Source organism: Podarcis gaigeae (genome assembly GCF_964106915.1).
Source record: "Podarcis gaigeae genome assembly, chromosome: 11".
Lineage (NCBI taxonomy): Eukaryota > Metazoa > Chordata > Lepidosauria > Squamata > Lacertidae > Podarcis > Podarcis gaigeae.
This window is the reverse complement of record NC_139687.1, coordinates 46,093,649-46,115,823: the sequence shown is the minus strand read 5'-3', so window position 1 is coordinate 46,115,823 and position 22,175 is coordinate 46,093,649. Positions and strand designations below refer to the sequence as shown.

General features: G+C 45.0%; 1 protein-coding gene across 1 annotated transcript in view; it reads left to right on the top strand.

Annotated features, from left to right (window-relative positions):
* Window positions 1-22,175, top strand: part of C7 (complement C7) — a 34,958-nt gene that overhangs the window by 2,456 nt on the left and 10,327 nt on the right. Inside the window, exons 3-14 of the mRNA XM_083703477.1 lie at window positions 732-804; window positions 4,341-4,482; window positions 5,231-5,384; window positions 6,927-7,065; window positions 8,877-9,011; window positions 9,925-10,168; window positions 11,877-11,990; window positions 13,685-13,851; window positions 16,714-16,942; window positions 17,606-17,777; window positions 18,820-18,907; window positions 19,661-19,793. Of these exons, the coding sequence (XP_083559603.1) occupies window positions 732-804; window positions 4,341-4,482; window positions 5,231-5,384; window positions 6,927-7,065; window positions 8,877-9,011; window positions 9,925-10,168; window positions 11,877-11,990; window positions 13,685-13,851; window positions 16,714-16,942; window positions 17,606-17,777; window positions 18,820-18,907; window positions 19,661-19,793 (1,790 nt within the window). The remainder of the gene's footprint in view (window positions 1-731; window positions 805-4,340; window positions 4,483-5,230; window positions 5,385-6,926; window positions 7,066-8,876; window positions 9,012-9,924; window positions 10,169-11,876; window positions 11,991-13,684; window positions 13,852-16,713; window positions 16,943-17,605; window positions 17,778-18,819; window positions 18,908-19,660; window positions 19,794-22,175) is intronic.

The following is a 22,175-nucleotide window of genomic DNA, read 5'->3' as shown; positions in this document are numbered from 1 at the left end:
TGCTGCATTCTGGATTAGTTGTAGTTTCCGGGTCACCTTCAAAGGTAGCCCCACATAGAGCGCATTGCAGTAGTCCAAGCGAGAGATAACTAGAGCATGCACCACTCTGGCGAGACAGTCTGCGGGCAGGTAGGGTCTCAGCCTGCGTACCAGATGGAGCTGATAAACAGCTGCCCTGGACACAGAATTGACCTGCGTCTCCATGGACAGCTGTGAGTCCAGAATGACTCCCAGGCTGTGCACCTGGTCCTTCAGGGGCACAGTTACCCCATTCAGGAATCATAACCACATTTACTCAGGACTTTCTCCCAAGGAAATGTTCATAGGGCAGTAGCAGCACAGGGTTGCAGCCAATGCTACTCCTGCTCAGAGTAGTCCCACTGATGTTAATGGACATGATTAAGTTAGGTTTGTTACCTGGATCTGCTCTGAGCAGGACTGACTATAACTCATAGTTTATATAGGGACGAGGTTGGAAGGAGCAGTGCTGAGCAGGATGATTGAGATGCAGGCCATCCACTAACTCTGGGATTCCTCAAGATTACTTTGTTATGGAGGAAGTCAACAACTTTTCAAAACAGATAGCTACAAGATCAAATGGGAATCTTTCCGAGACCTTCCTGCAGATGCTTGTGATTGAACCTGGGATCTTCTGCATGTTCTTTACCATTGGCCTATGGTCCTTCTCCCAACATTGAAACCTTGACAGTATTTTTCTTTCTCCCCAACAGGGCGTCTCCAGTCGATTGCAGCTGGAATCCGTTTGGTCCTTGGTCAGAATGTGATGGCTGTACTAAGACTCAGGTATAGTATTATAAATGTGTGCCATTTGTATGCTACTCGGGTAGTAATAACAACAACAATCTTATTGCCATTATTTTGTTACCCATTATTTTGAGGATCATATGTTTATTAATAATCATGAATTAGTTGGATTATAGAGGTAATTTGTTGATTTTAAGTGATGGTTACGGATGAAGATCTAGGACAGGAATGGGGAGACTTGTGTGATGCACTTAGTTCTTTTATTAATTCTCCAGTATCTACCAACCAGAACCAGGTGCAAATAGCATATACTTAAAATTTTAATGACACATATACACACACATGGTGCTTTGAAGTACATTCTGAACCCTAAGGGATTTATTTTCAGCACCAGAATAGAACTGAGCTTAACCCTTTCATGGGAAATCCTTTTAGCTTTCCTTCATTTCAGCAGTCTAACTGAGATGGGAAAATCATTTTGTTATTACTGTTAAACTACTAAAAAATTGGAAACCCTGGCCAATCTACTGCAGATTGCCCAAAGATCTACCAGTAGATTGCCCACCCTTGGTCTAGGGCACAATCGTTTGGGAAGTTCTCCTGCTCAAGTGCCTTGGAAATGGGAACAGCACAACAACACTGATGAGCTTCTGCATAGCCTGTTATTTGAAAAGGGTTTGCACAGGAGAACGTCCCAGAGGATCGTGCCCTAGATGAAGGGTTCCCAAACTGTGGTCTTCAGACCAGCAGGTGACCTAAAATGTATCTATGGATTTGTGGTTGAAGATGGGAGATGGTATATCCATCATATTAAATTGGTGTGTGTTTGTATTTTTGTTGTTTCTTTTATTTCTTATATTGTATTTCATGGCAATATGAATTCCACAATTGCACCTTAAGTTGCAATACAATGAAATGCAATTTATAACGGGGGGGGGGGACCCTCATAAAAATACACTTAGTATCGTACTAGCACAACACATTAAAATTGCTACTTTGGGCAGAAAAACCATTACAGGGTCCAGCAAGAAGACATTCTGCCATTTGCAAGTGGTCTGTGAAGAGAACAATTGGGAAATGCTGCCCTAGATCTTCATCCGCAGCCATTGCTTAACGTCATCTTCACCAATCACTACAGGTGCATCCAGAAGTCCTGTTTATGAGCATTCATTCATTTATTTTAACTTGGGAAGGTTAAATGATGCTGGCTATTTGAACATTCATTCTGATATGTGTGCAGGAAGAGTAGACAACATTGTGTGAAGGATAGCTCAGTTGTCAGAGCATGAGACTCTTTAATCCCCGGGTCGTGGGTCTGAGCCCCATGTTGGGCAAAGAGATTCCTGCATTGCAGGGTGTCAGGTGGCTGTTGCGGTTGCTCGAGAGTAACCAGGCAGGACTTCGACCTTTGTTTTACAGGCTTTATTTTGGTGCAAACTATTTACAGTGAAGAGCCCCAAAGCTCATGTCTGGCTCAATCGCTAGCAGAATCCGGGAGTGGTCTTTTTTTGGACCTCCCCCAACATAAGAGTTCCGTTACCCCCAACCGTCTCCTCCCCTCTCTGCGCCTCAAACTACTGCACAGGATGGGTGATGGCAAGGGCGTGTTTCCCTCCTGACCGGCTTGCCCAGAAGCGGTGTTAAGGCTCCCACCAGCATCCTCTGGTCTTTGCATCTCTTCCCCACTGGAGGGGGGGCTTTCCTCCTCCCTGGAAGAGGAACTGCTTCGCAAGATTTTCGGAGGCTCCTTGTAACACAACTGCCCTTCTTTTTCTCGCCTCTGAGCCGATGACAGTTCCCTAACACAGGAGGTTGGATTTGATGGCCCTTGTGGCCTCTTCCAGATTGTGGCAGAGCAAGTGTTATCCCACACTTTCCAGTGCATCTTCCCCTAAAAGGCCTCTCTAACTATGCAAAGTTAATTTGCCAGTACAGTGGTACCTTGGTTTTCAAACATCTCTGTAGTCGAACGTTTCAGAACTCGAACGCCAAAAACCCATTTCGAACGCGCCTCAAAAGTCGAACAGGAAATGCAGCTTCCATTTTGAGTTCTCCATATTGAGGCTTCCATTTTGAGGCTTCTGCTTTCAGTTTTTGGTTTTCAAGCGTTTCAGAACTCGAAGGGACTTCCGGAATGGATTACGTTCAAAAACTGAGGTACCACTGTATGTGATTGAATCCCACCTGAAACACCCTATATTTCACACCTCAATCTTATTTATCTTTACTCATAAGTAAATCCTACTGAGTTAAGTGGGACCACATGTGCATAGGACTGCTGCCTCACAGGGCAATCCTATGCGTGCCTATGCAGGCACAAGTCCCATTGTGCTCAATGGAGCTTACTCCCCAGGTATAGGATTGCAACCTCAGCTAGCTAAACTACAGCTAGCTTTCCTATATTGAGTAATTTCCTCGCATCTGAGTTCTCTAGCAGAGGATATATAAATCCAGGAACAGACAGCCTATAAACCAAACCGCTGTTTTTCATTTGCTGCTGATGTGGCCAAATAGAACCGCCTGTTTTCCCCACAACAATAACTCTCAAATTAAAATGCAAATTATTTCCATGTTTATATTTTTCGCTGGTTACTTTTACAAGATTCATTGCCTGAGGAGCTGAAATATTTCTCAATTAAGGCAGCACCAGTGAACAATCCAAGTTTTCTTACCAGATTATTAGTTAATTTTCTCTTTAAGCAAACTCCCACACCATAAATGGTGAACATGTGGTCTAGCAATACACAGTTTTCGGCCTTCAGTAACCAATGCAGGGGACGCGGGTGGCGCTGTGGGTTAAACCATAGAGCCTAGGACTTGCCGATCAGAAGGTCAGCGGTTCGAATCCCCGCAACGGAGTGAGCTCCCGTTGCTCTGTCCCACCTCCTGCCAACCTAGCAGTTTGAAAGCACGTCAAAGTGCAAGTAGATAAATAGGTACCACTCCGGTGGGAAGGTAAACGGCGTTTCCGTGCGCTGCTCTGATTTGCCAGAAGCAGCTTAGTCATGCTGGCCACATGACCCGGAAGCTGTACGCTGGCTCCCTCGGCCAATAAAGCGAGATGAGTGCCGCAACCCCAGAGTCGGCCACGACTGGACCTAATGGTCAGGGGTCCCTTTACCTTTACTTTTAACCAATGCAGGGAAACTCAGTAAGGTTTTCTGCTTGAGTGACAATTTGAAACTGGGTCTCTCATATCCAAATACAACACTTTTGAATATGCGGCAATATAAAACGCCCATGGGTAGGCTGTCAACTTTTAAACCAGGTCCTACTCCTACGCTTTATAACAGCAGCTTGTTCTGCAGACAGGTGCACATGTGATGCTCCCAGTGACGCAATTAGGACTGCACTTTGGGGATGAAGTTCATGGCCCTACATCTGACCACTGAGAGCGGCAGATGATGGAGATAGAGGCAAAAAGGCCCAGCATTGACCTACCTGCCTCCAAAGGAAATTTGTGACATTCCCCTTTCTTCGAAGGGCACAAATTCAGAGCTAACATATCATCCGCCTTGCCCCTAAGAGCACCACCGGAACCTACTTCTAGCCTAAAGGATTGTTTTTGGATTTAGATTCGCAGACGGACCGTAGCAGTTTATGGGCAGTTTGGAGGACAGCCATGTCCGGGAACTTCCTTTGAATCCCGTCCTTGTGTTCCTACGAGAGGGTGCCCAACAGAAGACGGATGTGGCCATCGTTTTAGATGTTCATCAGGTACGTTGCTTCAAGAATCCAACTGACCTGTTCATTGTCCTTTCCAACTCTATGATTCTATTATTCTATGACTGTTCCACAGCAGGAGCTGATGGGACCAAAAAGGGGGAGATATGGGAATACAAGTGTAACTCTTTATTATTATTTTTACAATTCATATATATATACACACACACACACACACACAGACAGAGAGTTCTTTATGCAGGGTCTCTAGAGGGGCTCACAGTAAATGACTTATACATTGGTAAATAACAGAACTCTCAGGCATCAAATAACACCACATATGGTAAATATTGTTGCCTGCACCCCAATCTCTGAGCTTTGAGAGATCCCAGGAGTTCCAGCGCTTACCCAGGGTACAGTTTCCTTGGAATGAAGGTTAACAGACACTTGATGTCTTTAGGATATATGGTTTTATTTACACATATTACAACCTGAGGATAGGATAGAAGGGCTCACTACACTCCAACGGACCTTGCTTGCCCATGAGGTTTCCAGAGAAGCCCCTAAAGAGCCTGCCAAGGAGATTTGCCTTGTCACAAAGGACAAGTAACCCAGAAACTTAGTGGGAGGCGGGGGCTGGCTTTCAGTCTCAAATACCAAACCAAAGCAACCCATCTCACAGAAAGAAAATTCCAAGACACTTGAAGAAACATGGAGGAGTCTCAGAGGAATCAGTTCTGTTCTCTAGGTGGGTGCAAGAGTTTTTTCATCGTTCCTGTGTTACCTGTCTTTATGGCCATAGGGCAGTGCATTAGCAAATCTTTGGTGTGCAATGGAGATCACGACTGTGAGGAAGATGGCGCTGATGAGGACCGATGCGATGAGATCAAGACGGTGTGTGAAAACACCAAGCCACCTTTGAAGCCGCCTCCTAATGTAGAGCTCACAGGAGCAGGGTGAGTTCTTTGTCATTCTTATTCATTTTGTTGCAATGATCATTGGTTATTTATAAGGAACAACAACATTTAGCTACTATATAGGGCGAAGCGTTTATGTAGTTTCAGGTCTTCAAAGTACTTCGCATCCATTGTCTCGTGGCCATATGATTTATCTTTTCATGAGCGTTGTAGCTCCGACAGGCCATTTGGAATTTGTTTTGGGACGTCCTCAGGGAGAGAGTTGCTCTTAAGGGGCCCTCCTCCCAGAGCACGAGGACAATTTCTTTCTTGCCATTGTTGTTGCTACTGCCCATTTGCCTGTCTCTCCCTCTGAGCCTTACCTTCCTTGCCTTCCTCAAAGAGAGAACAAGACCGTCTTTAGCATATGCACCACCAGGGCGCAAAGATCCGCCCAGCACCCCCAAATTAACTTTTATTGAGCTTTTTTTTTTTGAGGTGGGGAGCCAAAGTTGTTGACCTTTTCTGGGGGAGGGGGGAAGCCAAAGTTGACCTTTTTTTAGGGGGGAAATCACTCATGTGTAACAACAACGCAGTGGGGGGGGGGACTGCTTTTGTTTCCTGACTCATCAGGAATATTTGATGCTACAGAGTAACAGAGCGACCAGGGGGACCAATATACATTTGGCACCCCCCATAATTCAGCTCCCGGGTGCCCCGCACCCCTGGGTAAAGACGGCCCTGCAAGGCATGAAGAGGTTGCCACTGCTGCTCTTGTCACTGCTTGCTTGAGCAGCTACAGCAAGGCCAGGGGGCCCCAGAGCTCCAGAGGCCTGGGCCTTGTATGACAATGTAGACTTCTGACCAGAAGCGCCATCTTCTCAAGTTGATTGTGGGGGCCCACCGAGACATCCTGACGTCACGCATGTGATGTCATGGGAGGGGGCAGAGTTGAACAGCATACAATAATTACCTCAGCTATTCTTACAAAACACACGTGGGATAGGCCAATATAATAATCCCTATGTTGCAGGTGGGGGAGGTATACTCTAGCACCTCCCTGCAATGGCTCATAGGAACGGTCACAATGAACTGCTGCTGCTGTTCCTTAGCTCTCGGTGGATTTACCAGAACTTTAGCATAAATGGCAGGCGATTATTTCAAAGCAAATAAATTACAGGCTTTATGTGTCCCCGTGGCCTTGTTGGTGACCTCAATTCAGGCTGAACACAGGAGGAGAAAAAAGATGCGAGGAGATTGACCATTGTTGTTTGTCAAGTTGCATTAATTTTACCTGGAAATGTAACATAGCAGGGGCAGTTGCCATAGAGATAAAATGCATTAGAATTATCAGGTGCTTGCTCTTTTCTGTTGACACACTCCAGGGGAAACATTTTGTTTTATTTTCCCTGATGTAACTTGCAGTGGCAGGGATTTGCATCGCAGCTCTGCCAGTACAAAATCTCATTACAGAGTGCCCTGTTCTTTGCATAATTTAGTTTTGGGAGTAGTCTGCTGATGTATGCTAACATTTAGTTAACAACTGATGTTTCTAAATTCTGTGAACTTTGCAATCTGTGTCCTGACTCTGATTGGTTGCAGCTTTGACGCTCTTACGGGTGAGAGCAGAGGTGGAGTCATCCATACTAAGAGCTTTGGTGGCCAATGCAGAAAAGTGTTCAGTGGAGACCAGAGAGAATACTATCGGCTGAGTGACAGTGTCCTTGCTTACACATTCCAGGTGTGTTTGATTGCTTGTTTTTCAGTCACAGTATCATCTGAGGATAGGAATAGAAGCAGCCCACTGGCTGAGCGGGGGCAGAACTTTAGCATCCTGGCAGCTGGGTCTCTGTTGCCTATCAGGCAAGGCGAAGAGTTTGGTGCAGTGCAAACACACTGGCAAGAGAGCTGGATTGGCTCAGCTGGTGCATTTACACCTTGTTGAACTACTTCCACTATGCTCCTCCTGACAACCAATAGCAACGCACCTGAGAGCCAGTGTGGTGTAGTGGTTAAGAGCGATAGACTCGTAATCTGGGGAACCGGGTTTGCTTCCCCGCTCCTCCACATGCAGCTGCTGGGTGACCTTGGGCTAGTCACACTTCTCTCAGCCCCACTCACCTCACAGAGTGTTTGTTGTGGGGGAGGAAGGGAAAGGAGAATGTTAGCCACTTTGAGACTCCTTCAGGTAGTGATAAAGCGGGATATCAAATCCAGACTCTTCTTCTTCTTCTTCTTCTTCTTCTGTATGGAAGCTAGTGTAGTGCTTCTGTCCCACCCTGCAAACTGCTTCTAGACAGGGACATAAGAAGCTGCCCTATACTGAGCCAGCCCGTTGGCTCATCTAGTTATGTTTGTTCTACACTAACTAGCAGCTGCTCTCCATGATTTCAAGCCTCTCTCAGCCCTACATGAAAATGCTGACGTCTGAATCTGGGGCCTTCTGCAGGCAAGCAAATTCCCTACCACTGGTATACGGTCTTTCTCAGTCTACTTCCAGTCGGAGTCCATTTTTCATGTGTTCATTCACAAGTCTATGCCAGCTTGTTTTCTCAATTTAAAAAGGACCGAAAAACTTTAAATATACTCTTCACATATTTTTTTCTTTTTATTATGGATTTTGTGTTTTTGTTGTTGTTGTTGTGAATTGCCCTAAGATCTACGGGTATTGGGTGGTATACAAATAATAATCATAATAATAATAGGTATACAAATATAAATGTTTTATCTCAATGCACACATTTCTAAAAGCACTTTATTCTGCAGTATGCATTTTGGGTATGTTTTTAAAGCTAAGAACTGTATTGCAATGTAGAATGTGTGAAACCTGTAGCATAATTATTTTAAGATCCAGTGGTGATGTGAATTAGGTTGGTTTGCTTAAAAATACAAGCGGAACAACATTTTTTAAAATGCAAAGGTGTGTTGGGGGAAGCAAGAATTTACATTATCTTTAGGGTTCAGGTTGAGCTATACTGCATGGGCACAGCGTTTGTCCACATTTTCCAGGCAAAGGTCCACAAATGTTCCGTCTCCAAGTGGTTTTTTGACCTTAGCTTTCCCCACTAAAACCCACTCTTTAAAGCTAAATCAGAGCAGTCAATTTGGGTTTTCTGTGGATGGATGTTTACTCCAATTGAGCTTTAAAGAGCGGTTTTTGAGGGGAAAGCTCCAGAGCAAAGACAGGGGCTTGGAGACACAGCTTTAAATTGTGGGCCTTGCCTAGAAGGAACAGAGGAAAGGCAACTCTGAAGAACCTGCGGTACATCACAATAACGTTAAAGAGAAAGCATGTATCTGGCAGTCATGACAGAATTGCTGGGGAGGGTGACAGGTGCTTTATAATACACTAAATTTGGTGTGGTTTGTGGATTTTTAGGTTTAATGTTTCACACACAATTTTGGGTGGCATGAGTTAAATTTGTACATTTCCTCAAGAAAATAGCTAGCATGGAGGTACCTAGTATCTGGGCTGAGAAACAATAGAATTGCCAATATTTTATTTCTTTCTAGAGAATTTTATATATAGATACATTTGCTTCTTTTTAATAGGTGACCATTCAGAATGACTTCAGCGCTGAATTTTACAACAGTTCCTGGGCTTATAGAAAACACACAGAGAGGCTTGCAACTGGGGAAAAATACCGCCGGAAAGACAAAAATACAATTGAAAATAGCCATTCAAAGGTACCCAGTGTTCTGCATAATTTCTTGCAAGCAATTTCCCCAAATTTAGTGCATTTTTAATGTTATTTTCACTATTTGTGTGCTTTCATACACAGTGTCTATTAAGATACACAGTTATGTGTGCATATTGTAAGTTGAAAACGTGCAAAATTTAAAGGATCACTGTGCTTTGATTTGCGTTCTGTTTTACACATCAAATTCACATCAAAATGTCAAAATGTCAAAATTTCTTCCCCTCATCGTCCTCATCATCCATTACAGCAGTGGTTTTCAACCAGTGTGCCATGGCACCCTGGGGTGCCTTGAATGATGGTCAGGAGTGCTGTGTATAACACTGGCCCTCTTTCCTCCTATCCCTTCTCTGATGCCCTCTTGCATCTCTGCCTCTCAGAGGCTTGAACAGCTGTTTGTTGCAGCAGCCCTGGCTACAAACTCCACAGTAAATGGTGCCTCTGGGGCTGGCCAGGGGGTGCTGGTTGCCAGGAGCTGAGGCAGCCTCGGGGCAGGTGGAGCAGCTCAGAGACCCAAGCAGAGCAGAGAGGAGAAGAGGCTGAGGAAACACTCCACAGTGTTCGAAAAGAGTGAGAGGCTGCCAGCTCTGCAGGCAAGGGGTGATATAACAGAGCTGCTGAACCCCACAGGGGTGCCGCAGAAAGAATGTAGTTGGTCAAGGAAGCCGTGGACCCAAAAAGGTTGAAAACCTCTGCGTTACTGGATCAGGTAGTTTGAAATTTCATTATTTCCCTGTTTGCTGAACTCTGACACCAAATAGCTAACCAGCATGTGGAATTCAGCAGTTAACAAAGAATTCTTTATCCAGGAGATATCAGCGGTAAATTGCTCTTTTTATAAACACTTTCCTACTATTCTGAAAACAACTGCCTGAGTTCTATATATTTTTTTGCTTTCCTAGAGTAATCTGCTCATGGTTATCGAAAACAGCGTGGAAGTTGCTCAGTTCATCAATAAACAGCCGGAATTTCTAAATCTTGCTGAGCCCTTTTGGAAAGAGCTTGCTAACCTTCCCACCTTCTATGAATATAATGCATACCGAAGGCTGATTGAACAGTTCGGAACACATTTCCTGCACTCTGGATCTTTGGGAGGACATTACAAAGTTCTGTTTCATGTTGCTTCAGACAGTGCAAAAGCACAAGGTAGTGTACCGGTGCACTCATTCCCAAATAGTAAAGGAATGAGGTAAAGGTAAAGGGACCCCTGACCATTAGGTCCAGTCGCAGACAACTCTAGGGTTGCAGCGCTCATCTCGCTTAACTGGCCGAGGGAGCCGGCGTACAGCTTCTGGGTCATGTGGCCAGCATGACTAAACTGCTTCTGGTGAAGACAGAGCAGCGCACGGAAATGCCGTTTACCTTCCCGCTGGAGCGGTAACTATTTATCTACTTGCACTTTGATGTGCTTTTGAACTGCCAGGTGGGCAGGAGCAGGGACCGAGCAACGGGAGCTCACCCCATCACGGAGATTCGAACTGCCAACCTTCTGATCTGCGAGCCCTAGGCTCTGTGGTTTAGACCACAGTGCCAACCGCAGTATAAAGGAGTGAGTTTGGGAATAAAATGCATTCTATTCTTGCATGCAAGCAGCAGAGAAACCCCAAAACATTATTCTCTGTTTATATGAAATGCGGAGGAGCCCTTAACCTAGTAAGCAAGAGTAGAATCTAGTTCTAGTACACTTCCAGACTGTCACTGTTTTGCCAGTGGGATACAATGGTGTAAGGTAAAGGGGACCCCTGACCATTAGATCTAGTCGTGACCCACTCTGGGGTTGCAGCGCTCATCTTGCTTTATTGGTCGAGGGAGCTGGCGTACAGCTTCTGGGTCATGTGGCCAGCATGACTAAGCCGCTTCTGGCAAACCAGAGCAGCGCACGGAACTGCCGTTTACCTTCCCGCCATAGCGGTACCTATTTATCTACTTGCACTTTGACATGCTTTCGAACTGCTAGGTGGGCAGGAGCAGGGACCGAGCAACGGGAGCTCACCCCCGTCGAATCCCCGTCACGGGGATTCGAACCACCGACGTTCTGATCAGCAAGTCCTAGGCTCTGTGGTTTAACCCACAGCAGTGTATCAGCCATTAAATTCACTCTCTTTTTTCCCACTCCCTCCCACCCCCAGAGGACCCTCAGAATGCGACTATACTCTTACTTCAGAATATACTGGTTGGAGTTGTTGCTACAAGAGCTCAGACCCCCTTTAAATCACTAGAGTCCTTGGCGTTGATCCTGTTTCTTACCCCTATTAGCTGTATGATCCACAGATCTCCTGTTACAGGCTGCCACTGGTATATCCAAACCTGTTTTTCTCCTCCCACCTTCCTTTGGATGCAGCTGTCACTCACCATTTTTACCTGATTTCCTCTCCCTCTTCCAGAGTCTGGGATACTTACCTCTTTTGTTAGCCTTCCTCCCCCAAGATGGTCAAAGATTCATGCAGCTAGTCTATGTAGGTTGTGACACTACCCATCTAAATGGCTATTCATCTGCGTCTTCATCTACTAATATAGGTGATGTCAGCATCTTCATCTCTGCTTGCCAGCTGATTTCTGGCAAGTTGTGCTTGACCTTGATGGAACCAGAGACTGGAGTCACCTGTTGATGGTTCCTTTACAGTTCTGTTTGAGATCTTAAAAAAATGTGTAGGCTGCCTTGAAGCCTTTTGCTTAGGCAGAAAGGTGGAATGCAGCTCTTAATAAACAAGCAAATCAGTAAATAAATCCATCTTGCTTAAGAAGTTCCAGGCTACCTTGGGACCCAGTTCTGTGGGACATTTTCCTGCACATTGGAAATGATTGCATCGATCATTCATTGATCATCAAGGTTAATGCCCATTTCTTGGCCTAGGTTTGAGCATGCTGGACATGCACAAATGCACTTCATCAGGCTGGAATTTTCTGTTCGTAAAGAAGAAGAAAACAGAATGCAACAAACTAGATCAACTGCTGAAACAATCTTCAGGTAAATAGTTGCGTGTGGGTTCTTGGAGAGGCTTCCTGATCAATAGCAGTCGTCTGGCTTAACCAATTGGAATGTTTCACTAAAGCAAACAGGAGCCTGCCAGTCCTACTGTATTCAGCTTCGCAGCTCCCTTGTCTCCAAGGGCACAAAGAGGCAGAGCAAAGAGCACATGGGGGTCCTTCTCTGAAGGAGTTTAAGACTGCTGGGGAAACAGGTGGACGAGGAGGAGATGCAGGGGGAAGTGCGAGGCTCTGGCAACTGCTTAACCGAGGCCAGTCTTGCCGTAGGTTTCTCTGTTTGTATTCTGTTTCCTTGAGCAAAGAATCAACTTGACTGCTTGTCTCCGAGTCTCTGTGCTGACCTGCAGCTGAACCAGCCCTGACCCAATGATGGCCCCCAACCTGGTGTCAGGAGTTCAGCCTACATTTGAGTATGACCCTGGTAGAGACACATGCCTGACTGGCATGTTCCCTCCCTCCTGGTCAATCGTTCAGGAGCTTCATAAGCTTTCTTCAGCCCGAAAATCACAGCGACTGATGCCAACAGACACTGGCACACTTAGGGATCCGCAGAGTTTGCACAGTTACGTAAAAAAACCCCAGCAACTCAGCATTTTGGCTAATCTACTTTCTTTATGTATAAACACACAGAGAGCAATGCAACATGGCTCCCTCTCTCTCTAGCATCAGACGGCAAAGTGAAAAAAACAACAAAGAACAATAGTCCCACTTCACGGAACACAATAACACAAGCATCCTGTCTCCGTCACTTTCCACTCTGTGGAGTCAAAACATATACCGTCATGTGATAGACAAAAATCCCATGACTGCAATCATGGAGCAGGAATTCTAACACTTGGATGGCTTTACAAAGAGAGTTAGAAACATTCATGGAGATGGCTGTGCTCTGTCTCCATGCTTCTGGATATCAGGTGCCACATTAGGGATGAGGGCTCTTGCACTTGAGTCCTGCTTGTAGGTTTTCTATAAACCTCTCATTGGCCACTGTGAGAATAGGTTGCTTGACTAGGTCAGCCACTGGCCTGATCCAGAAGGCTCTTCTTTTATGTTCTTATACTATACAGTCGTATGTTGGAAGTCGAATGGAATCCGTTCCGGAAGTCCGTCCGACTTCCAAAACATTTGGAAATCAAAGCTCGGCTTCTGATTGGCTGCAGGAAGCTCCTGCAGCCAATCGGAAGCCCCGTCGGACGTTTGGGTTCCAAAGAACATTTGCAAACTGGAACACTCACTTCTGGGTTTGCAGCTTTTTGGAGCCAAAACATCTGAGTACCAGTGTGGTGTAGTGGTTAAGAGCGGTAGTCTCGTAATCTGGGGAACTGGGTTCACTTCCCCGCTCCTCCACATGCAGCTGCTGGGTGACCTTGGGCCAGTCACACTTCTTTGAAGTCTCTCAGCCCCACTCACCTCACAGAGTGTTTGTTGTGGGGGAGGAAGGGAAAGGAGAATGTTAGCCGCTTTGAGACTCCTTAAAGGGAGTGAATGGCGGGATATCAAATCCAAACTCTTCTTTTTCTTCTTCTGAGTACCAAGCCGTTCAGGATCCAAGGTACAACTGTACTTAATTCATATGTTCTTAAGACCATTTAGATGTCAGTTGTACGTGCCACGACACAACTGTTGTTGTTTAAAAACGCTTGTTTTTAAAATGCTGTGCTCTTTTCGTGCTTCCAGGTACCAGAAGCAATCAGATTCGAGCTGACCCGTTAGTAGAGGGAGGAAGTCCCGGAGCTGTAGCTGGGCTAAGCTACATGGACATAAATGATCCTGTGGCAAATACTCAACGGTACTCCTTCTGGGCTAGATCGGTGTCCTATTCTCCTAGAGTCATTAAGCAAAAGGTAAAACTCTGATTTGTGTGATTTATTTTTTTTATTAGATGAATCATTCTCACACAGTTAAACGCCAGGGATTTTCAGCACATGAAGTGGGAATATGCTTCTGAATACCAATTGCTGGAAGCCAGAGGAGGAGAGAGAGCTCTTGTGCTAGAATCCTGCTTTTAGCTGTTCAGCCCCTGTGAGAACAGGATGCTGGACTAGACGGGCCATTGCACTGACCCAGCAGGGCTATTCTTATGTTCTTATCATGCTTTTTGTCATTGTTTCCAACCTTCAAATGTTGATCTCATCTTCTGCACAGAGCTTATACACATGCCACTTGCATGCTGCATGAACCCTAGAGATAGATGCAACTGTTTATTTCGGCTACTTTCATTTTTCCAGTCTTACATTCAGTTCCCCACAAAATGCCTCTTTATATGTTCTCCCCAAAATTAATCAGTGTTTTAGTGCACATTTATCCCAATGTAAACATTTTTGTATGCCTAATTTTGCTTAATAGACACATTTCTGCAAGCAATTTCTCCTAATATAATGCATTTTTGTATTATTATTTTTTAAGAATGCTCAGAATTTTATGCACACTTCCCCCCAGACATGTGCATTTTTCTACATATTATTTGGTTGGAGAATGGCGTTGCAAAGTTCAGAGACGTGCAAATTTCAAAGGATAGTTTGGTTTCAATTTGCATCTTGGTTTGGGAGTTGCGAATTAGATCGGCTTGCAGTTAATGCAAACTGAACCAAATTTCTCCCTCATCCTTAAGGTGTGATCTGGTGCACTGCAAAATGCAGGCTTCACCCATCACACACAGAGAGCTTATGTGGATATCATGTGTGCATGCAGAGGCTCTGTTTTTACAAAGGAACAATCAATGCTTGGGTATCAGGAGCAAGGCAGTGGGCATGATGTTGAGCATCCTTGAGTCGTGACCATCTGAGAATGTCTACTGGCTTCTTAAAAGTGCAAAAGGAGAACTCCTGCTGCAAGGCTTCCTGAGAGAGGCTTATGCCTTCAGTTCAATATCACTGAAGCAGCTCTACCATCACTGTCCCTGACATGGCTACTGCCACCCAGAGCTAGACAAGACTTCCATTTAGTGTAAGTTACTCATGCCCACTTTTAAAAAAATCAAAAAAATCTCCTTTCTTTTTCTCCTTCATTGCAGTTTCCCCAAAAAACGCTATTCAAGTGAAAGGAAGTTGCTGCTGAGCTTGCTAAGTCAAATAAATCAAATAAAAGCAGAAATCCCTGTGAGCATTGTACCTTGTTTGCGAGTTAATTAAGGTCCTTATACTCAGTCTGAGCATCTAGTTTGCTCGGATCCAGTGAGTAAGCAGAAATTTCAAGATGTCAGATTTAAGCAAAGCAATTCAGCATTATTGCATTTGGCATAATTAAGATTCATATGCACAATGCTTGCCAGCTGTGTAGCCCACATGAACAAGTTTGGTTAGGTATAGGCATCACACAGCAGACATTATCCTGGGTGACTGGCTAACTTCATCTAATGAATGAAACACGCCCCTCCCCAAAAGACAAAACCTCAACAGATGCACAGGTCAGTACTTATTCGCCTGAAAACACGGCCCACTTTTTTCATGAAGTATCCACCAAAATTCTAGTTACAGGTAGGTAGCTGTGTTGGTCTGCTGTAGTCAAAACAAGATAAAAATAATCCTTCCTGTAGCATCTTAGAGACCAACTAAGTTAGTTATTGGTATGAGCTTTCATGTGCATGCACACAAAAAGTGTATTTGAAGAAGTGTGCATGCACACGAAAGCTCATACCAATAACTAACTTAGTTGGTCTCTAAGGAGCTACTAGAAGGATTTTTTTTATTTTATCTGCCAAAAGATGGACTTGTTTTAGATTATGCAAAGAAAAAAAGAATGTAAACCAGGTTGAGGCGTACACGCCACATGCAATTTTAATACTTAAAGGGATTCCACTGGCAATTAAAATAGTTTTAACTACTGATTATTTGGGGCTGTTTAGTCATTATTGTTGTCTTTCAACTGTTAATTTTGCTGCTGTCCTTTTGGAAGTTGCTCTAGAAATATGTCAAAAGGCAAAGTTAAAAAAATAATTAAAAATAAACAATAGAAGTTTTCCACTCTGATGTCCAAGGAATGGTCTGAGGATGCTCAGATTCTTTGTCACTCTTAAGCAGGTCTGAACCTACTCACCTCTTGAGCGAAATACCACCTGGAAGCCCTGTTATCACAATCGTAACAAATTAAGTTCGTTTATGTCCCACTGATTTTAACAGGCATGTTAATCACACAGGACTGACATATATTAATGTTGGTTGCGTTGAACATTGCTCTTCGTTTCTTGAGGCAAGAGTAGCATTAATACTGTGCCAAAATCTGGCCTCCAATTTCACAGAAGTTTTCTTCCCCTGCAAAAAGAAAATAGGTTTCATTTCCCCCCCTGCCTAATTCTCAGGGCAGTTGAGAATTCCTTTAAAATTTCAGGGGTTTTGAGTGTACCCCTCATCATTGCAAGGTGGCTAGGCATGGGGTGTGTGTTTCTGCTTTCCAGTAAAGATCGGACCAGCACTGTGCAGCCTCCCCAGCTGCCCACACTTACTGATTAAAAAAACAACAACCATGGGAGGAATTGCCTCCAGGTGTCTTCTCCTGGGTTTTAATTGAAACATGTGCACCTTACTCAAAAGTAAAGGAAATTCAACAAAAACCCCACACGTGAATTTCATCTTCTTTCCCTTTGAATAATTTTTGAGTGCAATTTTCCCCTCGTGGAGAAAAAATGGGGAGCCAAGTAGAATGTAAGAAAAAAGTAATGTTCTTTGAAAACAAACAAACAGTCGGACATGTTAATTATATATATATAGCTCACACCACTGTATGAGTTGGTGAAGGAGGTGCCTTGTGCATCCGTCAAAAGGCATCATCTGAAACGAGCCATCGAAGAGTACCTGAGCGAAAACGATCCCTGCAAATGCCGCCCGTGTGAAAATGGCGGTGAGCCGGCTGTTGTGGAAACTCAGTGCCTATGCTTCTGCAAACCGTATACTTTTGGAGCAGCTTGCGAACTAGGAACTCTTGTGCAAGACCAGCCAGGCAAGTCATTTCTCTGCTGTTTTAGAGTGGAAGTGTTTAAAGCAGGTAGTGCAATGTGTGGACACTACAGGCCCTCCCCTAATGCACACACACACATGCACACATGATGTTACTGTGATTTGAAGTTACTTAGGGCTTGTCCACACTACATTTCTCCCACAGCTTTCCCACCCCCAGGGAAGCTTAATATTTCAGGCTTCCTCAACCTCGGCCCTCCAAATGTTTTTGGCCTACAACTCACTTTATTAGCTGAGGGAGCCAGCGTACAGCTTCAGGGTCATGTGGCCAGCATGACTAAACTGCTTCTGGCGAACCAGAGCAGCGCACAGAAACGCCATTTACCTTCCCGCTAGAGCAGTACCTATTTATCTACTTGCACTTTGACGTGCTTTCGAACTGCTAGGTTGGCAGGAGCAGGGACCAAGTAACAGGAGCTCACCCCGTCACGGGGATTTGAACCACCGACCTTCTGATCGGCAAGCCCTAGGCTCTGTGGTTTAACCCACAGCACCACCTGTCAAATTTCCTAATATTGTCCAGGTTTGAAGTTCTTCCCTCCGGAGGGAGGAGGGTGCAGGTGAATATCTTGTGACGGTGAGTTGCATAGTATCCTGTGTCTGATCCACTGAAAAATGATGCATGACCTTTCCTGCCATTATGAAGGAGTCATTGATGGGAGCTGGAGCTGCTGGTCCTCATGGAGTTCTTGTTCAGGAGGAAGGAAATCAAGAAGTCGAAGCTGTAATAATCCCAGTCCCAGTGGCGGTGGAAGGTCCTGCATTGGAGAAGCAACCGAAAGCCGCCCGTGTGAGGATGAGGATTTGCAACATTTTCGGTAGGTGGAAATGATACTTGCTAAGAGGAAATATGGTTTGGCAAGTCTTGGAGTCACCTGAGACTTGTTGCAAATTATACATTGAAGAGAGAGTCAATGTATTGCTCTCCAGAAGTTGCTGAGCTACAGTTCCCATTATGCCTGACCACTGGTCATGCTAGATGAGTCTGATGGGAGTTGTAGTCCAACAATATCTGGAGGTCAGCCCTTATATATGGTGTAGTGAAGTGGTTCTCAAACAGTGATCTTTGGACTACCAGTGATCCACAAGGTTCATCCAAGTGGTCTACAGTGCATCTGTGGATTTGTGGTTGAAGACAGAAGACAGGACATCCATCACACTGAATATGCCTATTGGCTTTTAATGGTATTTCAATTGCTTCTTTTATTTCTTATGTTGTATTACAGGCATTCTGTGTTGATTTTGCCACACATCCTACCATTTTTACTTTGTGCTCATAAAGTAGTATGAATTATAAAACAACATGGAGGCAGGGAGACCCATTTTTGGTGCTGGGTGCAAGATGGGTGAATGGCTTGGAGTTCTGAAACCACCACAAACGTCTACCAAGTGCTTAAGATGAAACTTTTCAGTGCCTGCAACAAATGGTTTGGGAGGACCTGAAATGGCAACATTGCAGAATTGGGCAAGCACAGTTCTGGATGGAAAATCCAGTTGTACGATCAGGATATAAACACTTTTTAAAAATTGCAATTTTTCAATCTCATTAGAGAATTATTTGTGACCTGGAAAAAGTTAGCTCAAACTAACTTTTTTTCATGCAAGGATTCGGAGCATTTCATTTAGGCTGGGACAAGAAAGAGACAAAAGTCAGTGAGCATCCATAAGCTGCTTTTTCTCCATGAGTGTGTTTGTGGCCCTCTCCAGATGCTGATAATTTAAATTGGATAAAAGCTTAGTGCCCTTGCAGAAACAGACACCTCTGAGAAGTAAAGTGTTTTGAAATGAAAGGTGACAAATCTCTTGAACTCTGAAATAAATTATAATCATGGTTTTTTTTCAAAATGTTTTGCTTTATAGTTCAATAGAACCACACTGCTTTGATGTGTCTACGCTGGGCACAGAATCCTGCCCGCCACCTCCTCCCTTGGAAAATGGATATGTGCAAGTAAGTAAAGCACAATGGAATGCCGTCTTTATGCAGGTTCTCTGCATAGATAAGACTAGTAAAATTTAGGTTGTAGTTCTGCGTACCTCTAAGGTAGCCCATGCAGTAACCTCCAGATGTTGTGGAACTACAATTTCCATCAGCCAGCATGGGCAGCAGTCAGGGCTGATGGAAGTTGTAATAATCCAAACAGGACCTGAAGGCCACCTGTAATTCCCACTTGCCTAGGAGTAAGCCCCATTGAACTCAGTGGAACTTAACTTCTGAGTCCATATGTTTGTACTTTAATTGTACTACAGTGGTACCTCGGGTTACAGACACTTCAGGTTACAGACGCTTCAGGTTACAGACTCCGCTAACCCAGAAATAGTACCTCGGGTTAAGAACTTTGCTTCAGGATGAGAACAGAAATCGTGCAGCGGTGACGGGAGGCCCCATTAGCTAAAGTGGTACCTCAGGTTAAGAACAGTTTCAGGTTAAGAATGGACCTCCAGAACGAATTAAGTACTTAACCCGAGGTACCACTGTATATGGATTTCATATATGGATTTCATTGCTGGTTCACTGGTTTATTTAGGCAGTAAACAAGGCATAAATATCCTTGTCCTGGGCCACGATGCTGGTCATTCAAAAATGCAAACAAATAATTCTATAACGCTGCATATTTTGAATAATTATGTCAGAATTATTCAAGCATGTAAGAATAGAGAGGCATCCTTCCACTCAGTGACCCTCAATTTTTCTACTTTTTAGGATGCCGATTCATCCTATCCTGTGGGGAAGAGCATCATTTACACCTGCAATAATGGATATGCTGTTGTGGGGGACCCGGTGGTGACCTGTGGAGAAGGCTTGAGGTGGACCGTTGGACAGATGAGCTGCCAGAGTATGTATCTGTAAGCCTGGCTGCAAAGTACAATTCACCATTTACATTTGCATGCCCAGGCAGAAACCCACCCCAGGCGATACCTGGGTGGAATAACGACTCATGACAACGTGTTATGGGATTAAAATTGGCTGCAACTTTATTAAACTTTCAGATGTAGGAAGACCTTGGCTTAGGAATTGGCTGTTTATCCCTTCTAGTCCCTGGCCGGGGATCTGGGGCACATCAGGGTTAGCCAATCTGTCTGGTGACTGGGCTGGCTCTGGAAGACATATGTTTAAGCAGAGAGCCTGCCCCCTATTTCACCGCAACACAGGGGAGAGCACTGACAACCTTTCAGCGTATGGCCAGTGACTCCTCTCAACACAACCCCTTTAACGGGGAACCCTGGGATTGCTACTGGGGGGGGGGCATGTGACACCGCTTCATGCCCCCTACCCATTTAGGTAAGATAAACTAAAGGATTCTGCCCAAGGCCTATAACCGCCAAAGTTACGGGGAAGGCGAAACCTACCAATGCAGGGAAATTCCTTCCCAGTCCTTCAACAGCAACCATTGTAAGACTGTAGCAGTGCCTTCATGAGCTATGCAGAACTGGCTAAATTGACATACAAACTGCGGGACAAGGACAACTGTGACTTTAAGGAATAATGGGAGCTTTTTACAAATTATCTAAAAAGATAGCAAAATGAACTGGACTCCTTGGCAGGTTTTGAATAAACATGCACAAATTTATTGGTTGATAACATGATAGACAGATAACTTAAGGATACATATAATTTTATAACATGCAGAAAACAATATATGCTGAGAAATGAGAGAGAGGAGCTGAGGGAAGTCTTGAGGGGGGAGGGAGGGTTTGAAGGGGAAAATAATGAAAATGATATGTTTTGACAGTGTGCATGTTGAAATTGTTAATAAAAATATTTTTAAAAAAGAAATAAACATTAATATAAAAAATAAAAAAGACTGTAGCAGTGCCTGCATACCTGTAAAGAAGTAGTTAAAGGTAAAGGGACCCCTGACCATGAGGTCCAGTTGTGACCGACTCTGGGGTTGCGGCGCTCTTTTCACTTTATTGGCCGAGGGAGCCGGCATACAGCTTCTGGGTCATGTGGCCAGCATGACTAAGCCGCTTCTGGCGAGCCAGAGCAGCGCATGGAAACGTTGCTTACCTTCCCGCCAGAGCGGTACCTATTTATCTACTTGCACTTTGACGTGCTTTCGAACTGCTAGGTTGGCAGGAGCAGGGACCGAGCAACGGGAGCTTACGGGATTCAAACCGCCGACCTTCTGATCAGCAAGTCCTAGGCTCTGTGGTTTAACCCACAGCGCCACCCGCATGTAGGGCTCCCCATATTCTGCATTCAAGATTCCCAAGACACTAGTCCAAGGGTAGTCAATGTGGTGCCCTCTAGGAGCTTCCTGGTCACGTGGCCAGCATGACTAAACTGCTTCTGGCAAACCAGAGCAGTGCACGGAAATGCCGTTCACCTTCCCCGCCGGAGCGATACCTATTTATCTACTTGCACTTTGATGTGCTTTCGAACTGCTAGGTGGGCAGGAGCTGGGACTGAACAATGGGAGCTCACCCCGTCACGGGGATTTGAACTGCCGACCTTCTGATCGGCAAGTCCTAGGCTCTGTTGTTTAACCCACAGCGCCACCCGCGTCCCTAAAGAAGAAGTTAACCTGCAATAAAAGGCCTAAACAAAAGGCAGGTAGGCTGGGTGAAGCTCTGGAGCTGACTAAGAGCTCCAATCCTTATTGTTCCGCTCACCTGGCTCTGCCTCCCCAGTCGCGATTGGCTCTTTGAACGGAGGTTTGGCGGGAACCTCAGGGTTTGTGACTTGGGGTCGTGGTCCAGGAGCGCTCCGCATGGAGTCACGTAGGACCAGGGTGCTGTGCGTGGGCATGACAAGGGCGTCCTCCATTTGGGGAGCGGTCATTCTATGCCAGAAAAAGACGCCGTTCTTAAATTTCTGTCATGCAGCTGTTCATGACCATTGCTGAAGGAGATGAGGAAAGGGAGTAAAAATAGTGTGGTGTAGTGGTTAAGAGCAGTAGATTTGTAATCTGCTGAACTGGGTTCAATTCCCCGCTCCTCCACATGCAGCTGCTGGGTGACCTTGGGCTAGTCACACTTCTTTGAAGTCTCTCAGTCCCACTCACCTCTGTGCGGGAGGAAGGGAAAGGAGAGTGTTAGCCGCTTTGAGACTCCTTTGGGTAGTGATAAAGCGGGATATCAAATCCAAACTCCTCTTCTTCTTCTAGGTGACTGCTGAGAGGGAGCATTTGTTTGCACCTCACAGCCCTCAAGGGCTAGGGATACAAATGTGTTTTCATTCTTCCCTCCCTCTGGATATAGTCCTGACACAGCTC